Source organism: Balaenoptera musculus, chromosome 14 (genome assembly GCF_009873245.2).
Source record: "Balaenoptera musculus isolate JJ_BM4_2016_0621 chromosome 14, mBalMus1.pri.v3, whole genome shotgun sequence".
NCBI lineage: Eukaryota > Metazoa > Chordata > Mammalia > Artiodactyla > Balaenopteridae > Balaenoptera > Balaenoptera musculus.
The window spans coordinates 26,294,369-26,314,284 of NC_045798.1; the positions used below are offsets into that span (position 1 = coordinate 26,294,369).

General features: G+C 56.8%; 1 protein-coding gene across 6 annotated transcripts; it reads right to left on the bottom strand.

Moving 5' to 3' along the window:
* On the bottom strand, positions 1-16,231 carry SLC2A11 (solute carrier family 2 member 11). 6 transcript variants are annotated; one of them, XM_036823058.1, is made up of 12 exons: positions 16,110-16,213; positions 12,872-12,970; positions 10,454-10,614; positions 7,237-7,361; positions 5,467-5,596; positions 4,802-4,950; positions 1,968-2,155; positions 1,736-1,846; positions 1,229-1,330; positions 1,059-1,134; positions 712-839; positions 1-404 (listed from the first exon to the last, which is right to left on the bottom strand). In XM_036823058.1, the coding sequence occupies exons 3-12, from the start codon at positions 10,579-10,581 to the stop codon at positions 33-35; spliced, it is 1,509 nt and encodes a 502-aa protein (XP_036678953.1). In that variant the 5' UTR covers positions 10,582-10,614; positions 12,872-12,970; positions 16,110-16,213; the 3' UTR covers positions 1-32. The 6 variants fall into 6 exon arrangements, with proteins under 6 accessions (XP_036678953.1, XP_036678958.1, XP_036678956.1 ...); XM_036823063.1 differs by lacking the exon at positions 16,110-16,213 and adding an exon at positions 15,584-15,761; XM_036823059.1 differs by having other exon boundaries at positions 31-493; positions 16,110-16,231.
* Between the last annotated feature and the right edge of the window lie 3,685 nt (positions 16,232-19,916).

Below are 19,916 nucleotides of genomic sequence, written 5' to 3' on the forward strand. Positions count from 1 at the left end.
AACACGCACCCCCTGCATTGGAAGGCGAAGTCTTAACCACTGGACTGCCAAGGAAGTCCCGCCCCAGTTTGTAATTGTGTTTTTATTGGTTTCCTGTTAACTGCCTCCAGACAGGGAGCACCGAGAGGTCCCAGACCCCATCTCTCCAGCTCACCGCTGATGGCTAAACACCAGGCCTGCACACAGTAGGTGCTCAACAAGCACCCATTAAACAAGGGGACGCAGGGCTGGTGAATGGAGAGGGCCCGAGGGAAGAGCAGCGGCCGGCTGGGCCCCAGCCAAACCTGCTGAGCTAGAGTTCTGTGGACCGGATGACCTCCGGCCCGTCCACGTGGGGCCCTGGCTCCACCCCAGGGAAGTTGAGTCTGTGCAATTCCTCTGAGATGTCCACGAAGCTCTTGCCTCTGGTCTCAGGGAGGAAGAAGCCAGTGTAGACGGCCCCACAGACACAGACACAGAGGAAAGGCACATAGAGGAAGTGGGACAAGCCCTCCTGTGGGTTAAGAGACCCAAGATCTGGTGTGGCCCGTTCAGCCCCCACATGGAAGGCCCCACCACAGGTCCTGATGAGGGACTCGACCCTCTTGGCTCAGATAAGCCCCATCCCCTTCAGTCTCACGCCTCCTGGATGGAGCCTCCCCTGGGGTTCTCATGCTGACAAGGACAAAACCTACGGCAGGGCCCCCGGGAGGGAGGGGGGGGCAGGCCTACCATGATGAAGGGGAACCCCAGCCCGACTAGGAAGAGCATGGTCCACATGAGCGCCCCGCAGACCATGTAAGCAGCAGGCCGGGTCATCTGGTCAAACAGCTCTGTGGCCAGGATCCCGGTCACTCCGGCTGGAAGGAGGAGTGGGGACAGGAGGCTGCCAGCCAGGGCTCCCTGGCCGGCCTTCCCCCAACCTTGTCCCAGACAGGAAAGTGGGGCCCTTCCAGCGCTCCTCCAGCCATTCCCTCCCAGAAGCCTGTACAGTGGGGGGAGGGCACACCCAAGCATCCTTCACCCAGACATCTGTGCTCCTTCAGCCAGGCCCAAAGGCAGGAGCTCTTCCCACTCACCAGGGCCAATGCCAAAGCTGAGGATGAAGGCAAAGACGCAGGACATGGCCAGGTAGGGCATCCAGGGGAGGGAGCTCTGAGGCAGAGGGGCGGGGGTGGGGGGGGTGGGGGAGTGGTGAGGGGAGGTCAGAAGGGGCCCAGCCGCCCGGCCCTCATCCACGCCCAGCTACCTGCAGGCACAGGGCCGCTGTGAAGACGCTCCCCCAGCAGGTCATCAGGCCGTACCCCCCCATCAGCAGCATCCGTCGGCCCACCCTCTCGACCACCACACACTGCAAAGGAAAGGAGCCCTCACTGATTCACTGGTGTGGGCCACGGTCGCGGGTCCCTCGGTTTGCGGGCCAGCAGTGGGGAGGGGCTTCATGAGGAAGCTGGGGAGGCGGGCGCGAGAGCAATTTACCGCTTCAGTGGATTAAGACATTATTAACTTCTCAGAGGACCTCAGTCATTCAACCTCCTTCAGTTTCCCCATCTCAAAATGGTGGTGGGAGTGCCCGGAAAACTAGGTGCTCGATAAGCGCTTGCTGACTCCCCGTATTTTAACATAGCGACCTGAAGTGTAAGTGGCTTAGCGCCGAGGCCTGCGGTTCCCGGAGGGCCAGCACCCCGAGGGCCAGCACCCGCAAGGGTCCGCCGCAGGGCTGGGGGATGGGGTGTCATCCCGGAGGCAGACTCACGCTGAGCAGCGCCGCCAGCAGCTCGCAGCCCCCGGTCCCGATGGAGGCGTACTGGACCTTCTCTGGGGGAATCCGCGCCTGGCTGAACACTGCTGACGCATAGGCGTACACCTGCCGGAGGGGTGGGGCGGGGGGCGAGAGGCCGAGGCGCACCGTCTCCCTCCTGGACCCCGCTCCACCCCCTTCCCCCTCCCCTCTCCCCCCCAACCTGGGCCTGGCGCGGACTGCTCACCGCGTCGTTCCCGCACAGCTCCATGACCCCGCCCAGCACCACCAGGCTCGCCACCTGCCTCCGCAGCGCGCGGTCCCGGAACAGCTCCCACGGGCGTCGCGCGCGCCGGCCCTGGCAGGCGGCGCGCTCCCGCTCCAACTCGGCCAGCTCCTCGGCCAGGTCCGCGGGGCCCCGCAGCCGCTGCAGCGCTGGGGGAGGGGGCAGGGCAGAGGACGCTGAGCTCCCCTCCCCCAGGCCCTCTGTGGTCCCCACAGTGAGCTGCCCACGCCCACCTCCTTTCGCCTTCCCGGGGTCCCCTTGGTCTGATAGGGATGATCAGTTCACAGCACCACGGAGCAGAAAGGGCTTTAGAAACTCAGGGTTCTGCGGGTGCATCACACAGGACACGACAACTGTGGCAGATCTCCACTGCCGTCTCAGTTCTCCAGCCCTCCCTGGGCCATGGGATTTGGCAGTTGCTCCCACTAAGGAGGTGTGTATACATCCGCCCCTTGGTGCTGGGCTCTGCCCTGCGACTCGCTCTGGCCCGTAGAATTAGGCTGTAGGAGGGCATGCCGCGTGTTCCAATCCAGCCTCAAGAGACCTGCTGGTTTCTATTTGGTCTTCTGTCATCATCATAAAAACTTGTGGTGGGGCTGGCCCACTGGTCCCAGGAAGAAGCAGAGATGGCCCAGCTGGGACCGTCCTAGATCAACCAATGTCCAGCTGACCCACACCAGTGACAGAGCCTCCAGCCAGACCCAACCTTCATCAGCCAACCCCAGAGAACTCAGAGGCTTGGGCTAAGTAATTGCTTCCTTGGTCTCCCGCAGAGGTGCGACTGTTAGGCAGCAAGAAAAAAAACGGACTAAAAAAACCCCTGGTACGGGAGTAGGTGACGCCATAACTAGGACCTATGACATACAGTGTTGGTTCCTAACCAGGCAGAGGACGGGGAGGAGGCTGGAAGAATGAAAGCCCGTGTAACGTGCAAGAAACAAAACAGGTCTAATGAACTTCTGGACTTGGGCAAAGAGATCTCCAAGTGTCAAAAGCATGAACTAGCTGCCTTTACCTGAGTATTCTAAGCTGATTGTAAGGAAAATGAGCTCAAAAAGACCTTCAGAGGGAACACAGTTTAATCAAATTTAACTTATTCCAGAGCTTGCTAGGTTAGTTAAATAAAAAAGAAAAAGACATCTGTTTCTCATCTCTAGCTTCTCCATCTAGCAGAGTCCTAAGTTAAATCACAGCCTGAGAGCAAAGACTAAATCCAGAGCAAGGCCAGCGAGCCCTGGTCTGAGGGTAAAGATCAAATCAAGGGTATGGCTTACTGCAGTGCCTCATAGACCCTCCTGGCTGGAAAAACAGGCATTACAGAGGCTTAAGGGTATTGGTCCGCCGCAGCTCGACATGCCCTAAATTCCAGTAATTAGGGTGCAAGAGAGAAGCATGTCTAGAAAAGAATTGTGGGTGTGGCTTTCTGGCACATAAATCAAATGCACAGAAAATTCATATCATTTTTGGAGAAAGTTGTATTGACAGAAGCTCTGCCAGCCTGGATGAAAAGACACCAAGACAGTTTGAAATGTAAAGACTTCTGTGCCCCAGTTTTCTATAGGTACATTTTCCAGGGCCCTCTTCTGGTGTCAAGGAAGGTGATAGAAAAGGAAGGACTTCTCGGTGGCCTGGGGGGCCCCTCCCTGGGGGCAGAGCCAGGGCTTCATGCAGGAGCACTCTCCATCCCAGGGCAGGGGAACCTGGCAGCGTTCTCCCAGGGGCACTCAGCATTGCTATGGATCGGCAACTGCTTTCTGCCTCCTTGTCGCCTCTTTTTTGAAAAACATTTTTTCACCAGTGTCTGCTGAGTGCGTGCGAGGCAGAAGACTTGTGTTTATCTCCTAGGTCTTTGGCTCAAGAAAAGGCATATATAGACTTGACATGATCTTAAGATCCTGGACTTCAAGCCTGATGCCATGATTGGGTGAGACTTGGTGGGGGTGGGGGGTGTTTCCGGATAGCATTGAGCATGTTCCTGCTCAGGGGAGGGACATGAATAATAATTGTGGCCACCATGGCAAGCTGGGAAGAATACATTAGTGGGCCCTGGTCTTCGCCCCTTGCCACATGAGTGGAGATGCCATGGATTTTCCCATCTCTGGACTTTGGGTTCAGTGACGTGACTCTCCTTGGCTAATGGGAGTTTAGTGGGCAGGAAGGGACCAAAGGTTTGGAAAGTGCTTGTGCAGTTGGATCTGCCTTCTGGGCTAGTCTGTCAGTACCAAGAGTGCGAGGAGCAGCGTGTGCAGCAGAGCTGAACTGCTCCAGCCCAGACCAGCCTCGACTGGCCAGCCCCAGCTGACCCCGACACCATGAGCCAGCCCAACTGAGATCAGCAGGGTCGTGCAAACAGCCCAGCAAGTAAATGAGTAGAAGATGCAGTAAAGGATTGCATGCTTTAAGCCAGAGATTTTGGGATTGTTCCTTCGGCATCATTATTGTGGCCATAGCTAACAGGGAAGACCATCAGCCCAGCTGGCATTGGGCCCTTGAGGTCTTACTCAGTGTTTCTTCATCTTGCATGTCAGGCAGGGGGCAGGTGGCGCTCCTTCTCTGCACCACCCTGGGGGTTCCCAGATGGCAGGTGCTGGGTCTGTTCCATCCTACTGCCTTGGCGCTTGGGACAGCCCCTTGATAAAGAGCTCTGAACGGATGGATGGATCATGAAATTGAGGCACAAAGAGAGGGATAGCTTTTCCTGAATAAATGCGACCCAGGAAATGAGGACCCACATGCTCTGGCCAGATGTGCCCCATGGTCAAGGGTGGTCTGGGGGCCTGAGGTCAGGGACTCACCTGCCAGACAGGCCTCAGAGTCTCCACAGTCAATGAGGAGGTAGCGTGGGCTCTCGGGGAGCAGGGGCAGGGAGGCCAGCTGGAGCACCCCAGGCACCAGGCAGCTGGCCAGCAGCAGAGGCCAGGCCTGCGGGCCACCCAGGAGCTCCCTGGGGAGACAGAGGAGAGGCTGGGCCAGATGCCTCCTTGTCAGAGCTCTGTCCCCTACCGGCCCTCCTGATGGCAGAGGGTCTGCATTACCCTGTGCCTCTTCCCAACCAGCTCTGGGTCTGGACACCCAGGTAGGGACCCGCGATAGGACAGGGTCATGGCCCCACCTCACCCCTGGCAACTCCTCTCCCCAGGGCTCTTCCCAGGGCACAGGGCTCTGCCCTCACCTCCCTTTTCTGGGATGAGCAGGACACGCTCCCTTTAAAAGCCCAAACCTGCACCCTCTCCTCTTTGCTCCCTGATCCGGAGAGGCGAGAAGAGGGTGACTCACACCAAGTGTGGCTGACTGACACCACACTGGCCAGATGCACGTGGACAGGGTTTCAACGCCTTCATACAAGGAAGCAACGCCTTAATCCACTTGGGGGGTAGAGGAGAAATTTAGGTGAAGAAGGGCTTTCCCTGGCATCCCTCTAACCTCTCAGTGCACGTGGGGTGGGGGGGGCGGCACTTACCTGAGTCCAACCACCTGACCCATGACGATCCCCAGGGCGGTGAAGATGGCTGAGGTCATGGCCACAGCCCCTCGGAGCTCCTTGGGGGCGCTCTCCCCCAGGTACATGGGCTGGACGTTCATGCTCACACCTGGACATGAGCACAGCAACCATCAGCCACAGGCTGGACTCCCACAACGCTTGGGCCCGCCTCCCCCCACCCTGCCCGCCCCCGCCGCGGTCTTGGCGCCACCAGCCCATCATCTACACGCACTGAGTGCTGCTCCCTCAGCTCAAGCGCTCTGAGGGGTTCCTGCCCACCTGATGTAGGGCCAGCAGGACTCCAGTCAACTCCCAGGACTTCTGAGAGAGAAGCCCCATCACCGGGAGGAGTGTGAGGGGCTCAGAGGGAGCAGATGCCCACCAGCGGCCCCGGCTCTCACCTCTCACGTCAACTACCACTGCATGTTCTCCCCCATCTTGGCTTCCCTGAGGACGCACCTTGCACCCAGGGCAGCCAGTGGGAAAATGGAATTGGATGGCGCCCCCACTGCCCACGCCAGAGGGTGACAGCCGGCAAAAGCTAGGAGGCCGCAGTACTGGGTCACCATCCACCTGGGAACACGTCAGGGAGTGCTGCCCCATCCCTTCCCTGACGTGGGATCAGGAAACAGCCCTCAGCAAGGTCCTGCCTCTCTCTGAGCACTGGGTGGGGGGAGCTGGGAGGAAGGTGGGTGCACTGATTGCCAGAAGCTCTCCCACAGAGGTACACCCACTCTTCCTACAGAAAATTAGGGAGGGATTCCTTCTGTGCCAGGTACTCAGGGCACAAAGTTTGACCTGGTCCCTCTTCCCTGAAATGTGGGCTGTTCTGAGTGACTCACTTCTAATAAGTAGTCTGTGGCAAAACTGATGGTGTATGACTTCTGAGATCAGGCCATAAAATGCACTGGGACTGCATCCTTGCGCACACACGTGGGCTCCCTCTCTCCCATCACTTCCTCTGGAGGAAACCAGCCGCCATGCTGTGAGGACACTCAAGCAGCCCTACGGGGAGACCCATAAGCTGAGGAGCCCGGGCCTCCTGCAAACAGCACACGAGAGCGCCATCTCAGAAGCAGGTCCTCCAGCCCCAGCCAAACCTCAGGTGACTGCAGCCCTGCCTGACAGCTTGATCACAGCCTCCTGAGAGGCCCCAAGCCAGGACCACCCAGCTAAGACACTCCTGGTTCCTAACCCAGAGAAACCATGAGTTAATAAATGTTGCTGGTCTTAAGCCACTAAATTGTGGAGTACTTTGTTTCACAGGAATAGATAACTAACTAATAAAGACATCAGCACCTGGCTGTATAAACAGTAGGAGTCAAGGGGGATTGTTGATGGGTGCCCCTAAAAGCCCAGGTGGACACGCTCAAAATTCTGCTCCCTCCCATGACCCAGAGCCTGAGGGGTCCCTAACAGGCTACTCTGCTTCTGTAGGGAAGATCAGAGAGCTCATCCTAGATGCCTTTTCATCTTGACTGCCAGGAAGCTCCCAGCTTAGAGGACTTCTGTTGGTTTAAGTTTGGGGATGTTTGCCCTCCCATCCCTTACAACTTTTCCATTTTTCTAGATCCACTTTAAGTACCTAGTTATATGACCCTTTTAAGATAAATCATATCTAATCATTCTGCAAAACAAAAAAATGGTGGGCATGAATGGAAAACAAATCAATGAATGAAGGGAATAAAGAGGATACAGGAAAGAGTAGGAACAGAGGCAGGAGGGGATCCCCCCACACACACACTGTACCTGCGCTGACACCCACGAGCAGCCGTCCCAGCATGATCATCTCAAAGGAGCCTGCTCTGCGGCTGAAGCCAAACAGGGTCGCTGCGGCCACCACGAAGATGTTATTCACCAGCAGGGACTTCTTCCTTGGGGAAGCCAAACACAGGCGAGAGAGGTGGGTTCAGTCCTGAGGACCACCCCTGGGGACCCTTCTCTGAAGCTGCAGCCAGCCCTGATCAGACCTGTGTGTGCATGAGGGGACTGAGTCAGGAGTGTAAGCTACACGAACAGAAATGACGCTGGCCACTGTAGCTGGGGTCACTTGTGGGATGCCCCCAGGGGCCTACTCCCACTCCCCTCCTCCAATATGTCCCAAATTACTCTCCTTTCTGCCTCCGCCACTGCTTGAAGTGACAGAACTCGTATGGCTTTATCCCTACAGATTGAGCATTGCTCTCCTCAAACTCCTCTGTAAAGCGAAGGGCCTAATATCTGATTTCTCAGGCTCAAGGAAACCCTGGGGAGGAAGAACAGGGACTTCCGGAGTGAGGGAAGGGACACCTGGGGAGCCAAGTCCCTTCCCGTTTCCTCCGTGCATTGCAGAGTCACTGCTCAGAACCTTCAGCATGGCTGGGTGGCCTCTGCGAGGCTGGTTCAATGGGACAGACGGCAAAACAGGAAGGGGCACTGGGCATGTCAGCAGCTCCACACGATGAGGTGTCAGCTCTGGGCTCCTGACACCGCGCTCAGAGGCGCCGTCATGCAGATCACCCAAGAGAGGCCACAGGAGGTCATATGGCTCATGTACTGACAAGGAAATGAGCCACAGGAAGCCGCTGGCCTGCTCCAAACCAACAGCACAGGGGTGAAAGATGGGCCAAAGCTCAGATCCCCTGGCCTAGAGAATGGAGAATGACAGTGGATTATAACTTGATCCAGTGGTAACTCCAGTTGTGACTTATAAGCCACATACGGCTTCCTCACTGGTATAAATTAATAGAGTACTTCTAGGACTTTCCTGGTGGTCCAGTGGTTAAGACTCCACGCTTCCAATGCAGAGGGCACGGGTTCAATCCCTGGTTGAGGAAGTTCTGCATGCCGATGCTGCGTGGTGCAGCCAAAAACAAACAAACAAAAAAACACAGTACATCCATTGTAGCTATTTATCTGGCGAATGCATTTTGCTGCATTTCAATACACAGACGACAGCAGAAACACTTTACTTCCGCCCGGCAGGGAGAGTACTGCACCTTTACCGACCTCCTTAGGGACATGGCAGCTCTCCAGCTCTGGGCCACACCTGCTCCATGCGGAGCTGCCCGCCTCAGGCAACTTGCTGGCCCGCTGCTTTGATGACTTTATGCTGAAAGGACCTGGGGAAGAGGAAGCGGCAAGTGCACCCGACATCATGGTAACGTACAAGCATGACAGAGTGGGAGCCGCCACACCAGTGGAGTTCCTGACGTCCGAGGGCACATTTCCTCCAAAGTGCGGGATGGCTTGCTGCCCTTCCTCTAAGAAGATGGACAAATCTCAGATGGCTTCTTTCTACTTTGGAGGCAGCCTGTCCCACAGTGAGTGTCGCGATCTGACACCTACACTTGGTGATTTGCAAACCTGGAAGCTGTGAGTAGAGTATGCCCTAGTGGGTCCAAACCAGCTGCCAGATGCTCCGCCCCTCGACCCTCTAGACCTGAGAGATTGTGGTGCTCAAAGTGCCTCCAAGGAGAATCACAGTGCAAGACCTAGGATTTTGGAGTAAAGCCACTACTTCAGTGAATTACTACCCCCTTAATCAGAAATAACTCCTGGCTGGTCACTAAGCCCTAGTGGAGAATAAACACCAGAATGGGGTGGTTGGCTTTTGTTTTAGCCAGCTGAGTCCTGGTTTTCTGTTACTTGCTGTTGATACTCCTGCTAAATACACAAACATGTTATCTTTGCAATTTTGCTTCCAACAAAGGAGGTTACATCAGTGAAAGCGGAAGGATGGGTGCCCATGGAACTCAGTATCGCATTAGGAGCCCTGTCATTCAGAAGTAGATGACCTCAGAGGGCAATAACCTGCTGAAGGACCCACCATCAGGACTGCCATGCCCACCCAAGCATGAAGATGGGGGTCACCCCGATGGGCAAACAGCCTCAGCCGGTGGAAGTGCTGAACCAAGACAGGAGGAGAAAACCTGAGGATGGACGTCCCCGAGGCAGGTTTTGGAGTGACCAGCTCCAAAACCCAGGAGCAGGCCCTCTACCTATGTTTCCAGGTTCTGGATCATACACTTTAAACTAAATTCATCCACTAGTTTCCTTTTCTTTGATTAGTTTCCCCTACACTTTCCTCTTTCTTCTTCCCATGAGGTGTCTTGAGGGCAGTTAAGTTTACCATTAAGTGTGTAGATTGCAGAATATCAACACGTTAATGGCAGAGCTGGCAGATTGGTCGTCACGTGGAAACTCTGCACTCAAGGAGGACACCTCCGTTGTGTCGTCCCTGGTGGCTGTGACAAGGCAGTGCCCTGGGTGGTCTCAGGAAGGACTGAACCAACTAACGTGAGGAGGGGCACATGGGGAGCTGAATATATGGGCGAAAGGCGCTGACACGTGCTGGATGGCCAGCCAAGGGAGGGGACCATGAGAGCCGCTTGTTTTTCTGCCCAGCCCTGCTTCTCTCCTGCTGTCTCACGGGTGTAGGCGTGCTACCCAAGGTGGGCCAGGAACAACCCATCTCCCTTGATTCTGAGAGCGAGTGAAGATGCAGGAGGTGGAACAAGGCTGGAGCTGATGCTCTGAAGGCATCTCCCAAGAGGAAAGCCCAGGCTAGGGTGGCCTTGCATCCTGCCCTCCCCAGGCCTGGCTTTTGACCACTTCCTTTTGTCCTATGAGCTGCCCCAGTATCCTTTGCATTATCACAGCTTTCCATTCAGTCTGTCAGTCTGTCTCTCTTGTTTGCAACCCAAGATCTGCATCAGTTGGATACAAAGGGGGGCACTGGGGAGAAAACACCTGTTCACAGTCAGACAATGTGTGTTGTATTGGCAGCCATGGGTCCTCCCTCCCTCCCAGCATGGGACTCTTCCCTCTGCCACATCTGCTGGGAAACGTGAGTCACCCGGTGAAACTGCAGGCAGAGCGGGAGGCCGGTGAGGAGTTGACTCGGGCCTGGGCCTGCCGGGCATCCTGCCCACACCCGGGGTGCCCCTCATTGAAGGGCATTTGGGGGTCCACAGGAAGCACTTACCTTCCCAGTGTGATGGCCATGGGGCCAGCAAGCAGCGCTCCCAGAAGGCCACCCACGGGGTACAGAGACACGATGAGGGACCACAGGAGCGGGACCAGCTGGTCGGGCAGCGGCCAGCCGGTTCGCATCCGCCACGTCTCATTGGTGAATTCCTGAATGTGCTGTGGACAGAGATGCCAGTCAGCCCCCCGGGGGCGGGGGCTCCCTCCCCACAACAGGCCTTCTCCCCACAGGCCCTGCCTCTGCAGAGCAGGCAAGTCTCCCCAGCAATCCTACTCCCTTCGGGGCAGGACCGAACTCACCCAACTGCAGGGCACTGTGCCATCTCTTTCAAACACAGTGTGTCCTGGAGCTCAGAGCTGGCCAGTCTCTATGTGCCCCTCTGAGTCCACTATCGGCCCCCCTCCCCCACTTTTGGCCTGGGAAGCCACCTGTATGGGCCACATCAGCAGGCTCCCTTGATGACCAGCTTTCTGATGGACTTGGCCATCAGTGAGCATCAGCAGAGCAACAGAGGAGGCAGGAGGGGTGTTTGTCCCCAGGGCTCCTTCGCTGGGGGCACCTCAGGATTGCTGCAACGCCTGACCAAAAGACCCAGATACCCTCCTCTTGGTCAGAGATGAATGTCAGTATCTGGCTGGTCTTAGGCCTCCCAACAGGGCGTGAGGGAGGACGTGAGGATGACCAGGGGGTGTAGGTGAGCAGGCCACCTCAGGGTAATGGCTGTTAGCCTGGTGCCCGCCAGGTCCCTCTGGGGGAAGGACATGCCCGGGGGAGCTGGGACCAGGGCCAGCCTCCCCTGACATTGGCTTGAAATCCTCAAGGGTGACCATTCAAGGGGGTAGGGGAAGCCTCAGAAGCCAAGGAAGTCTCATTTGCAGGAGCCAGTGATGGCCCATGGGAAGCAAGGCCTGAGAGTGTCCTGCTGTGGGCAGATCCTTCTCCAGCCATGAAGTTTGCACTGAAGTGGACACTCGCATGCTTGTTGAATAAACAAATAAAAAAGCAAATGGAGCTCAGACCTCCCTTTCTAAACCCTTCATTTCATCCTCTTTTAAGGGACTGGGCAGCTATAGTTGTTTCTGCCCAGAATGTACTCCCATCCCCAACTTCTAAGCACCAACATGCTTTGAGAGAAATTCTTTCCCCTTGACAATTACAGCCCCCTATACAGTTGGTCACCTGACCCAGGCCTGGCCAATCAAAGTGCTCCACCCTCCTGACCACATGATTGGTCTAGTGGGCATGTGATCCAAACCAGCCAATCAGAGAGCATGTGATCCAAACCAGCCAATCAAACTCTTCCCCAGCCTTTCTGCTGGAACTAACAGGGAGGATTTCTGTTTGGGGGTTCCCAGTCCAGGACAGGAAGTGAGTCTGGTGACGGCTGCTCTCTTGCACTGGGTGGAGGATGATGCCCCGCAGGGATGGGAGAGCCCCAGTTCCGTCCTGGGACCTGTTTCCTGCAGCCCCACCTCCTTCACAGCTATGTGACAGGACACTTGCCCTTCTCACTTAGGTGGGATAGAGGTGGCTTCTGTCAATGGGGCCGAGAGATTCATCCTTTCCACAGGCATTTACTGAACATCGGCACAGGCCAGGACAGAGTCAGGTGCTGGGGACTCAAAGATGACTTGGACACTGAGAGGAGACCAGCAGGAGGCTGAGACCAAGGGCTGGGGAGGGAGGGTGACTCCAGCTGGGGGGCTGCTAAAGGAAGGCTTCAGGGAGGTGATGGCATTTGGGTGGCTCTTGAGGGGGTTCTTGCAGGTGGGGCAGAGAGGGCTTCCCATCAGAAGGAGACTTCAAGGAAGGGCTGGGTGCATTTGGGGAACTGCGTTTAACCTGCTTTGGTAGCAGAGTTGGGGGAACAAAGGTGGGAGACAGGTGGACAGGTTCTGATCCCAGGAGGCCTTGGACTTCAGGTGGATGAGTCTGTCCTTATTCCTGTAGGCACTGGGGAGCCACAGAATGTTTCTGGGCAGGGGAGTGGTTTGATCAAACTTGAGAGGATCTAGAAGAGGGAGGTCAAAGGCAGGGAGGCCAGTGATACAGGCAGGAGAGACGGGGTCTGAACTGGGATTGTGGAAGAGACCTGAGGAGAAATGGCTGGAAGCCAGAAGCAGTTAGGAAGGACTTGGTGTCCAACAGGGAGGGAAGAGTCAGGGCGGACCCCAGTCACTGGGTGGATGGTGGAGTCATCTACTGGCATCAGGGACTCAGGAGAACTTGCGAGTTTCAGGGGAGGATGCAGAGCTGGGTTTGAACTCTCAGGGCCTGTGGGACATCGCAGCGGAGGTGGACATGTGGGAGAAAGCGCCACCAAGTGGATGCTGGCCTGAAGATCTGCTGCAGGCAGCTGCTGGCCCTGGCCCAGCACCCACTGGGATGGTGACAGTGGGCACAGAGGGTACATACCGAAGTCGGGGCATTGATGATGGAGAGGTTGTAGCCAAATTGAAAAGTCCCACCAATGCCAGCCGCACAGATGGTCAGGAGCAGGACCCTGCCCTGGAACTGAGGAGAGAGGAGAGGACACAGAGTGCCTGATTACAGCCTCCACCAATCCCAGCACTGCAATCTATCTGAACCAGGCAATGATGGCTCCACTTTGCAGATGAAGAAACTGAGGCAGAGAGGAGTTGCCTAGGTCATATGGCTGGCAGGTAGCAGAGGCACCCCTAGCCTTCTGCTCTGAGTCCAGGATCTCGCTGCCCCTTCACCCCTGACAGCATTTTCCTGAGATGGACAGCCATTCCCGGCCCTCCTTGCTGGGCTGCCCCTGGGCATGCCTGCTGTGGCTCAGGGGACAATGCCTTGAGTTGGGGCCCCACAGGTGTGAAGCTCTGCCTCTGGCAGGACAGGAGACCCTGAGCTACAGTGACTCGCCCCAGTGAAACTCTCTCAACAGAGTGGCTGGGCCTCCCTCTCTTCCCTCCCAGCCTGTTCTGCCAGGAGGCTAAGAGGAGGGGCCACACGGACCTACATGTGTGGGGGCCTGGGGGGCACATGGAGCAGCTGAGGGCAGCCTGGGTCCCAGTGCCAGCTCTGCCCTTCCTCCCTCATCTTCTCTGAGTGGCTTCCTCGCTGGCCCTGGTGATGATAATGCCTACCTTCAGGCTGGGGGACAGCCAATGCGCATGTGCACTACACACACCTGGTACAACAAAGGGCAGCTTTTCATCCTCATGCAGCACCCTTAGAGATGGAGGGAGAACTCCCCAAGGCACCCAGCTCAGCGCCCTGATGCCCCATCATTAGGTTGGTATTTTTTCGGGGGATTCACAGTCTTATTCATATTTTTTCTCTTATAATTTTTAATTACAAAATAACATGCTCGTTAAAGTTTTTGAAAATCCAGTGTACACTGACAGTTCTCCACTCTCCCAAAGAGCAGTGAACTGCCTCCCTCAGATATTTTCTGAGACATTCACAAAGTAGTTAACTATACAAAAATCAAATTGTTGATCTTTTCCTAGTAACTCTATACTACCTTTCTTGCTCGGGCAAATTGTCCCTCAAATATAAAGCACTGTGTCATATTTATTATTTTTTTAATACTTAAATACAAGTTTCAAGTCAGAAGGATGTTTGGCTAAGGGCTCTCTGAAGAATTTCCAGAACCTGAAGACTACTTACTCATTCATCAGTGAAATACCAAGTGTCTGTCCCAGCCAGGAACTGAGCTGGGAGGCAGATACAGCGGGGCAGGGGTGGGGGTGGGGGACGACAGACCTGCTTTCACCGTATTGTGAGAACCTGGCCTGGGGGTGGGGAGGTAGAGGAAGAGGCTCTGAGGGCAGGATCCTGCCAAAGATCTTGCCACAGGTCTGCAGGCAGGTCTATGACAGGCACCCTGGCTGCCCGCAAGTTCCTACAAGGTCTAAGTAACTTCCTCCCAAGCCTGAAGCCATAGGGGGAAGCCAGGTGAGAACCCAGGAGTCCCGTCTCACTGGAGTCACTGGAAGCACCCTGCTGGGCTACCCGGAGGTGAGAGTTCCACTAAGAGAGCAGATCTGCAGGAAGCAGCAAGTCACGCACCACCTGATGAGAACTGAGCCCATGTGGCAGGGGTGCTGGCAGGTCTCCAAGACAGCATAAATTACTTCATTCCATAAGATCGTGCATGGAGATTGCCTAGTCCTATGACTGGTCATGAAAAGCATTCAGACATTAGCTATGGTGGTGATTATTAAGTCAGTGAATAAAGATTTCTTGCCTCCCTACTGTGGGCAATAAATCTACTGTTCTAGGTGCTGGGGATATAGTAGTGAACAAAAGAGACGAAATCCGTGACCATTCCAGCAGGGGAAGACAGGCGGTAACAAATGAACAAGGAAAATACATAGTATGTCAGCTGTGCGACGTAGACAGAAAGCAGGGGAAGGTGAGATGTGGTGTCTGGAAAAGGTGGTCAGGGAATACACCATGAGAAGGGGACATCCGCACAAAGACTTGAAGGAGGTGAGGGGAAGGGCCATGCAGATCAGCGCCGGTTGGCGGGGGAAACCCTGAGGCGGGGTGGTGAGCGGTATAGGCTTGCTCTTCCCGCTGCCCCGCCCCCTCGGTGCAGCAGGACGGGAGGACGGAGTTTAGAACCAGCGTGGAGGAGATGAAGGTTGGGGAGAGAAGTGAAGGTGGGAAATAGGCCCAGGACGGGATGAGGCGGCCAGGACTGCAGTGCCCAGGGGCTGCTGCTTCTGGGGGCGTGTCCGGCCCGCACGAGGACCAGAGGGATGCTCTCCTGGGACGCGGCCGGTGCGCAGGTCCCGCACACTGCGCCCCAGCCCAACACTGCGCGTGAACACCTGCTCTTGTTCGTCTGGGCCGAGCACCTAGCTCCACTGTGCAAACAAGGATCAGATACTTCTGTACACTGGACGCGTTGGTTGAGCCTTCCCGAGTGCACGCCAGTCCGCAATCCCTCATCCGAGAAGCCTGGGCCGGCAGGTCTCGGAATTCAGAAGTTTGCGAAAAGCGGATCGGCGTGGAAGAGGGAGGCGCATGCGTAGTGGGCGTTTGCGAAGGCTCGCTCAAAGCTTACCTTAGCCAGAGCGCGCGGCCGAGACACGTGCGCAGGAGCACAGGGCGTAAAGTGGGTGGGGGGCTGGGGTCCCGCGAGCGGGTCACCTGAGTCCGAGGCTGTAACGGCGGCTCATGTTCATCCTCCATCCCTCCCTTTCTGCAGCTCTGAAGGTGAAAAGCCACTAACTCCTTCCTCGGCCGAGCCGATCTCCGCAGATCGGAAGGGGGCTCAGGTCCGAAGTCACCACGGCCAACGCCTGAATCCGCCTTCGCATGTCTTGGCCGGCGGCTCTGATCAGCGCGCTCCAGACTCCCCCGAAATCCCGGCCCTGGCCCCTAGTCCCCTCGTCTCCTCCCCCGCTGCCGCCTCCGCCTCCGGAGTGACTCTCAGCCGGTCACTGCTGCGCTCCCCTTTGGACCTCCGCCGCCGCCCCTTCCGGCCCCTCTGCCCGGCCTCCTCTCACCCGAATCTGGCGCCCCTGCCCGCCTCCGGGAGGCCCCTGTCCCCAGGCACTGTGAGGGCCGAGCCCTTGATTCTGCACAGACATCCCCACTCTCCTCTAGTACAGGTGTCCCCGCCCTTTCCCCCCGGAGGAGGGACAGGATTAGGAGGGCCAAAAGGTAGACCCACCAGTCTGGAGAGCTCTCATCCGTCCGTCCTGGCAGAGCCAGTGACTTGGAACGCGGATGGGAGACCCAGTCTCGGGTTGCAGCCCGGGGATCCATTCCGTGAGAGGCCAGCCCGGCCTATGCGACAAGATTAGTCCGGCACAGTGGACCCTGTGAGATGAGGAGCCACCGGATCCACTGGGCAGGATTAATCTTTTATTTCTCAGGGCTTCTCAGGTCCTTCATGAATCCAGGAGTTGGATTAAGGCCAAATCGAAACCAGACTTGCCAAAGATGCTATTTGTGGTCATGGAAACATAGACCTGAAAGTGACCCTAGGAAGTCATCTGAGCAAAGACTGTGATAGGACATACACCAGAAGGGATACTGTTTTATTTTTGCTGCCCTGAACTTTTAAAAGTTTCTAAAAAACATCATGCATTTTTAAGGAAAAATATCGATACAATAAATAAAATATTAGCAGTTGCTAAGTACACGCCTTTCTGCATCTCTGCATCTATTGAGGTGATCCACTGCTGTGATAATACCCTCTTCGCTCCCTCCCCGCCACCCCCCCGCCATGGACACCTCGCTGGAGTCAGCCCCCCAGTGCGTGGGCTCCCCAGTCACTAATTATTATCCTTAAGCAAGGGAGCTTGAGGTTTCTCTTTGGCAAACATTAATCAGGAGTTTAACCTTGAGTGTGTGAAAGTCAAGGTTGTGAGTGTTTGTGGCTGCCCAGTGCTGATAGCTAATCCTCTCAACGTCCCTGAGACTCCACAAGGTGGAGTCTGTGTCCGCAGCACCCCTGCAGCCCTGCTGGAAGTCGGGGCTGGGCTTTCAGGTCTCCAAGTCCAGCGCAGACCCTACGGGATGGGGCCGCCAAAACACACCTGAGTCAGGGGAGCGTGGAAAGACAACCCCCACGCGTGCCGACTCCTCCTCCGAGGAGCTTCCCGCGTGGATTCCCACCCAGTCTTGGTTTCCCTGGTGAGAAGGCAGAGGTGGGGGTGTTACCAAATCTTGGCTCCCTGTCCACCGATGCCGAATAGAAATAAGGAGACAGAATTTGGAGGAAATAGAACAGAGTAGCTTTATTCCTTTTGCCAGGCAAGAGGGGAACACAGTAGGCTAGCGCCTCAAGAACTGTGCCCCCCTCCTTGAGGAATCGGAGAAGATTTTATATGTGGTATATGATAAGGATCAAAAGTAGCGAAGGTCTTGCATTTCTTTTCTTCTGCAAATTCATGGCCAAAGCTGGCATCAGGCTGCTCAGCAACCAGGTCTGGTGTCCCTGAAGTTATCGGCCGGTGACCTTCTTTCTGAAATGAAGAGTGCTACAAGGGAGTGTAGGGGGAGAAGAAATGCCAGGTGCAAAGGGTAATTTGTATGGAGTCAGAGAGTAATCAGCTTTGTGAAGGACAAGTCTAGCTACAAGTGTTTATTAGTAGTAATAGCTGAAGAATAACCAAGATTACTTAACTCTTTCAGGCCTGTTTATATAGTTTCCCCAGCCTGTTCATTGTTTCCTTATTTTCCTTATTTATCAGAAAATTCTCATGTCTATTTTTGCTGCGACAGGGGCAAGGGAGGAGGGGTGGCCTGCTTTCAGCCACCAGTGCTCAGGACCTCCAGGAGGGAGGCTAACGTGGGTGGTGACGCCCCTCCTCCGCCATGGGAGCCACGACCCACGCTCCCTCCTACACTCCGGAGCCTGTCACTCTGCAGATGGGGAAACTGAGGCCCAGAGCTGGCGGGGAGGGGGGAATAGGGGGATCCGCCCCCGGCACTCAGCTGGAGGCAGGGAACACGGCGGCTCGCACCGAAGGTAATCGACCCAGCAAAGCTGGCTGGAGGGCTCCACCGGGTCCGCGCTCCACCGAGCCCCCGGCTGCTCCTACCCCCGCAGAAGCGGCGAGGCCGCCTCGTCGACCCGAGCCCGCCCCAGAAGGTGCCTCTACTGTTACCCGGGCCCGGGAACTCCCCTGACCCCCGGATTCGGCCTCCAGACCCCATTTAGCCCTCCCGGGCCGCCCCCGCCAGTTGCCGGGATCCGTCCCCGCTGCCGAGACCGGCTCCGGCCGCGAGGGGGCGACAAAGCTCGCGCTTCGGGAGTTGGCGCGGCGGGTCGCCAGACCTCTCGGGGCTCCGCGGTGGCAGGGAAACCAAGAGGCCTGAGCCAGGGCCCCGCCAGGTGCGGGGAACTCCGGGGGAAGCTGCCCCCACGCCCCTGGGCGCCGAGTCCTGGCCGAGCCCGGGCGTCCCCTGTTCCATGAGCCCCAGGTGGTTTCGCTTTCTTGGTCGGGCGCACCCAGACCGCGCCCCGCTGCGGGGGAGCGGTGGGGGGTGCAGGGCCTTGGTCGGGAGCTCGGAGGTCTGACACCCAGCCCACCCTGCCTCTGCCTCGCTGTGTGCCTCCCCTCTCTGCTCCATGAGGGGTGGGACAGGAGTCTGGATGGTGGCCTAACCCCTGGAGCCTGGGCTCAGGCTGGCCCCCATGGTCCCTGGTCTCTCCTTCAAAGCCCATCAGCTGGGCATCCATCACCGGGTGGGTGGTGGGTGGGCTGACCTGCTTTGACCCGACTGCCTCCCCTCTGACCTCAGCGTCTTCATCTGTCAGCTGTGCTTTCCAGGAAGGGCTGGGGAGTGGTTCAAGGCCCCTCCTCCTTGCAGCCTTCCCTGTTCCTCCCACTTGGACTGGCAACTCTACTCCACACCAGGAGCCTCCCAAGGAGGCACTGGCTGGAGTTCAGAGGCCAGCTGACCTTGGGCACCAGGCTGTCAGGGTGGGCAGTGAGCCATCACCAAGCACAGCAGGCCGGCCACAAGCCTGGCTGCAGCTGATACCAATGGGGTACCTGCAGTCCCAACAGGTACTTCCTCTCTCCATGCTCCATTTGCTCACCTGTAAAATGGGGACATCATGACAACTGACCTGCCCCCTGCACAGGCCCTGCGCCCTCAGGCCCTAGGTGTGTCTGTTGACTGCCTGCACTGAGCATCCTGAGGGCAGGTACCGTGCCCTCTCTTGATCTCCAGACAGACCCTGACTGTGGGTAGGTGAACACGGGGGGCTGCAGCCTGACTGAGTGTGGAGGGCAAGGCCTAGGGGCAGCCCCTGCAGGCTCTACCCCAAATCCAGCTTCTCCCTCCTCCTCAGAGCTGGCATCCACTCCAGTTCTGGGTCACATTTCCAACTTAACGATTCAAAACTAAGAAAGAAAGAAGAAACCCCAAGCAACAACCAGCCGAGCAGCCCCTCCTGGCCACCCTTTGATATTTGAGGACTGAACAGTGGAGCTGATTGAGGATAGGAGATTTAAAGCCATCTTAATTAGAAGCAAAGAATGTCCTCGGGGTTGGCTGTTCTAAAAATACAGCTGTGCCCACATCTGGAGGGGAAGGGTGGGAGGCGGGGGGTGGGGATGGCGGTTAGACAGAGTCTGAAGTGCTGATGCCTGCATTCCCTGGTGGGGGAGGACCCCTCCCAGCAGGGCCCATGGTGGGGGAAGAGGGGAGGACACCAAAGCGGCCAGTCCCCTGTGGCTGGGCCACCTGGTGCAGGTTTGGGATGGAGCTGAACAGGCAGCCCACCCCTTCCTGGGCCCACCCTCACCCCTTCCCCATGCCCTCCCCACACCCCAGCCTCAGTTTCCCCAGGGTCCTGGTTAACGCCCGCTGCTTCTTTCACCAGCCCCTGCCTGACATAGGCACAGCTTCTGACCGGGGAGGGGATTTTTCCTGGGTTTGATAGTGAGTGCTATTCGTTACCTTTTATGAACTTGTTGCTTGTTTTGTGTCCTCATTCTAAACAAATGAGGTACTTTTG

Bases quoted from the DNA above. Each gene is read 5' to 3' on its own strand.
- SLC2A11 (XM_036823063.1), bottom strand. From the start codon at position 15,625: ATGGAGGATGAACATGAGCCGCCGTTACAGCCTCGGACTCAG. The intron at 4,951-5,466 runs GTAAGTGCCGCC...CTGTCTCCCCAG, and splicing joins GGTCAGGTGGTTGGACTCAG to GGAGCTCCTGGGTGGCCCGC. The intron at 1,331-1,735 runs GTGAGTCTGCCT...TTTCCTTTGCAG, and splicing joins TGCTGGCGGCGCTGCTCAGC to TGTGTGGTGGTCGAGAGGGT.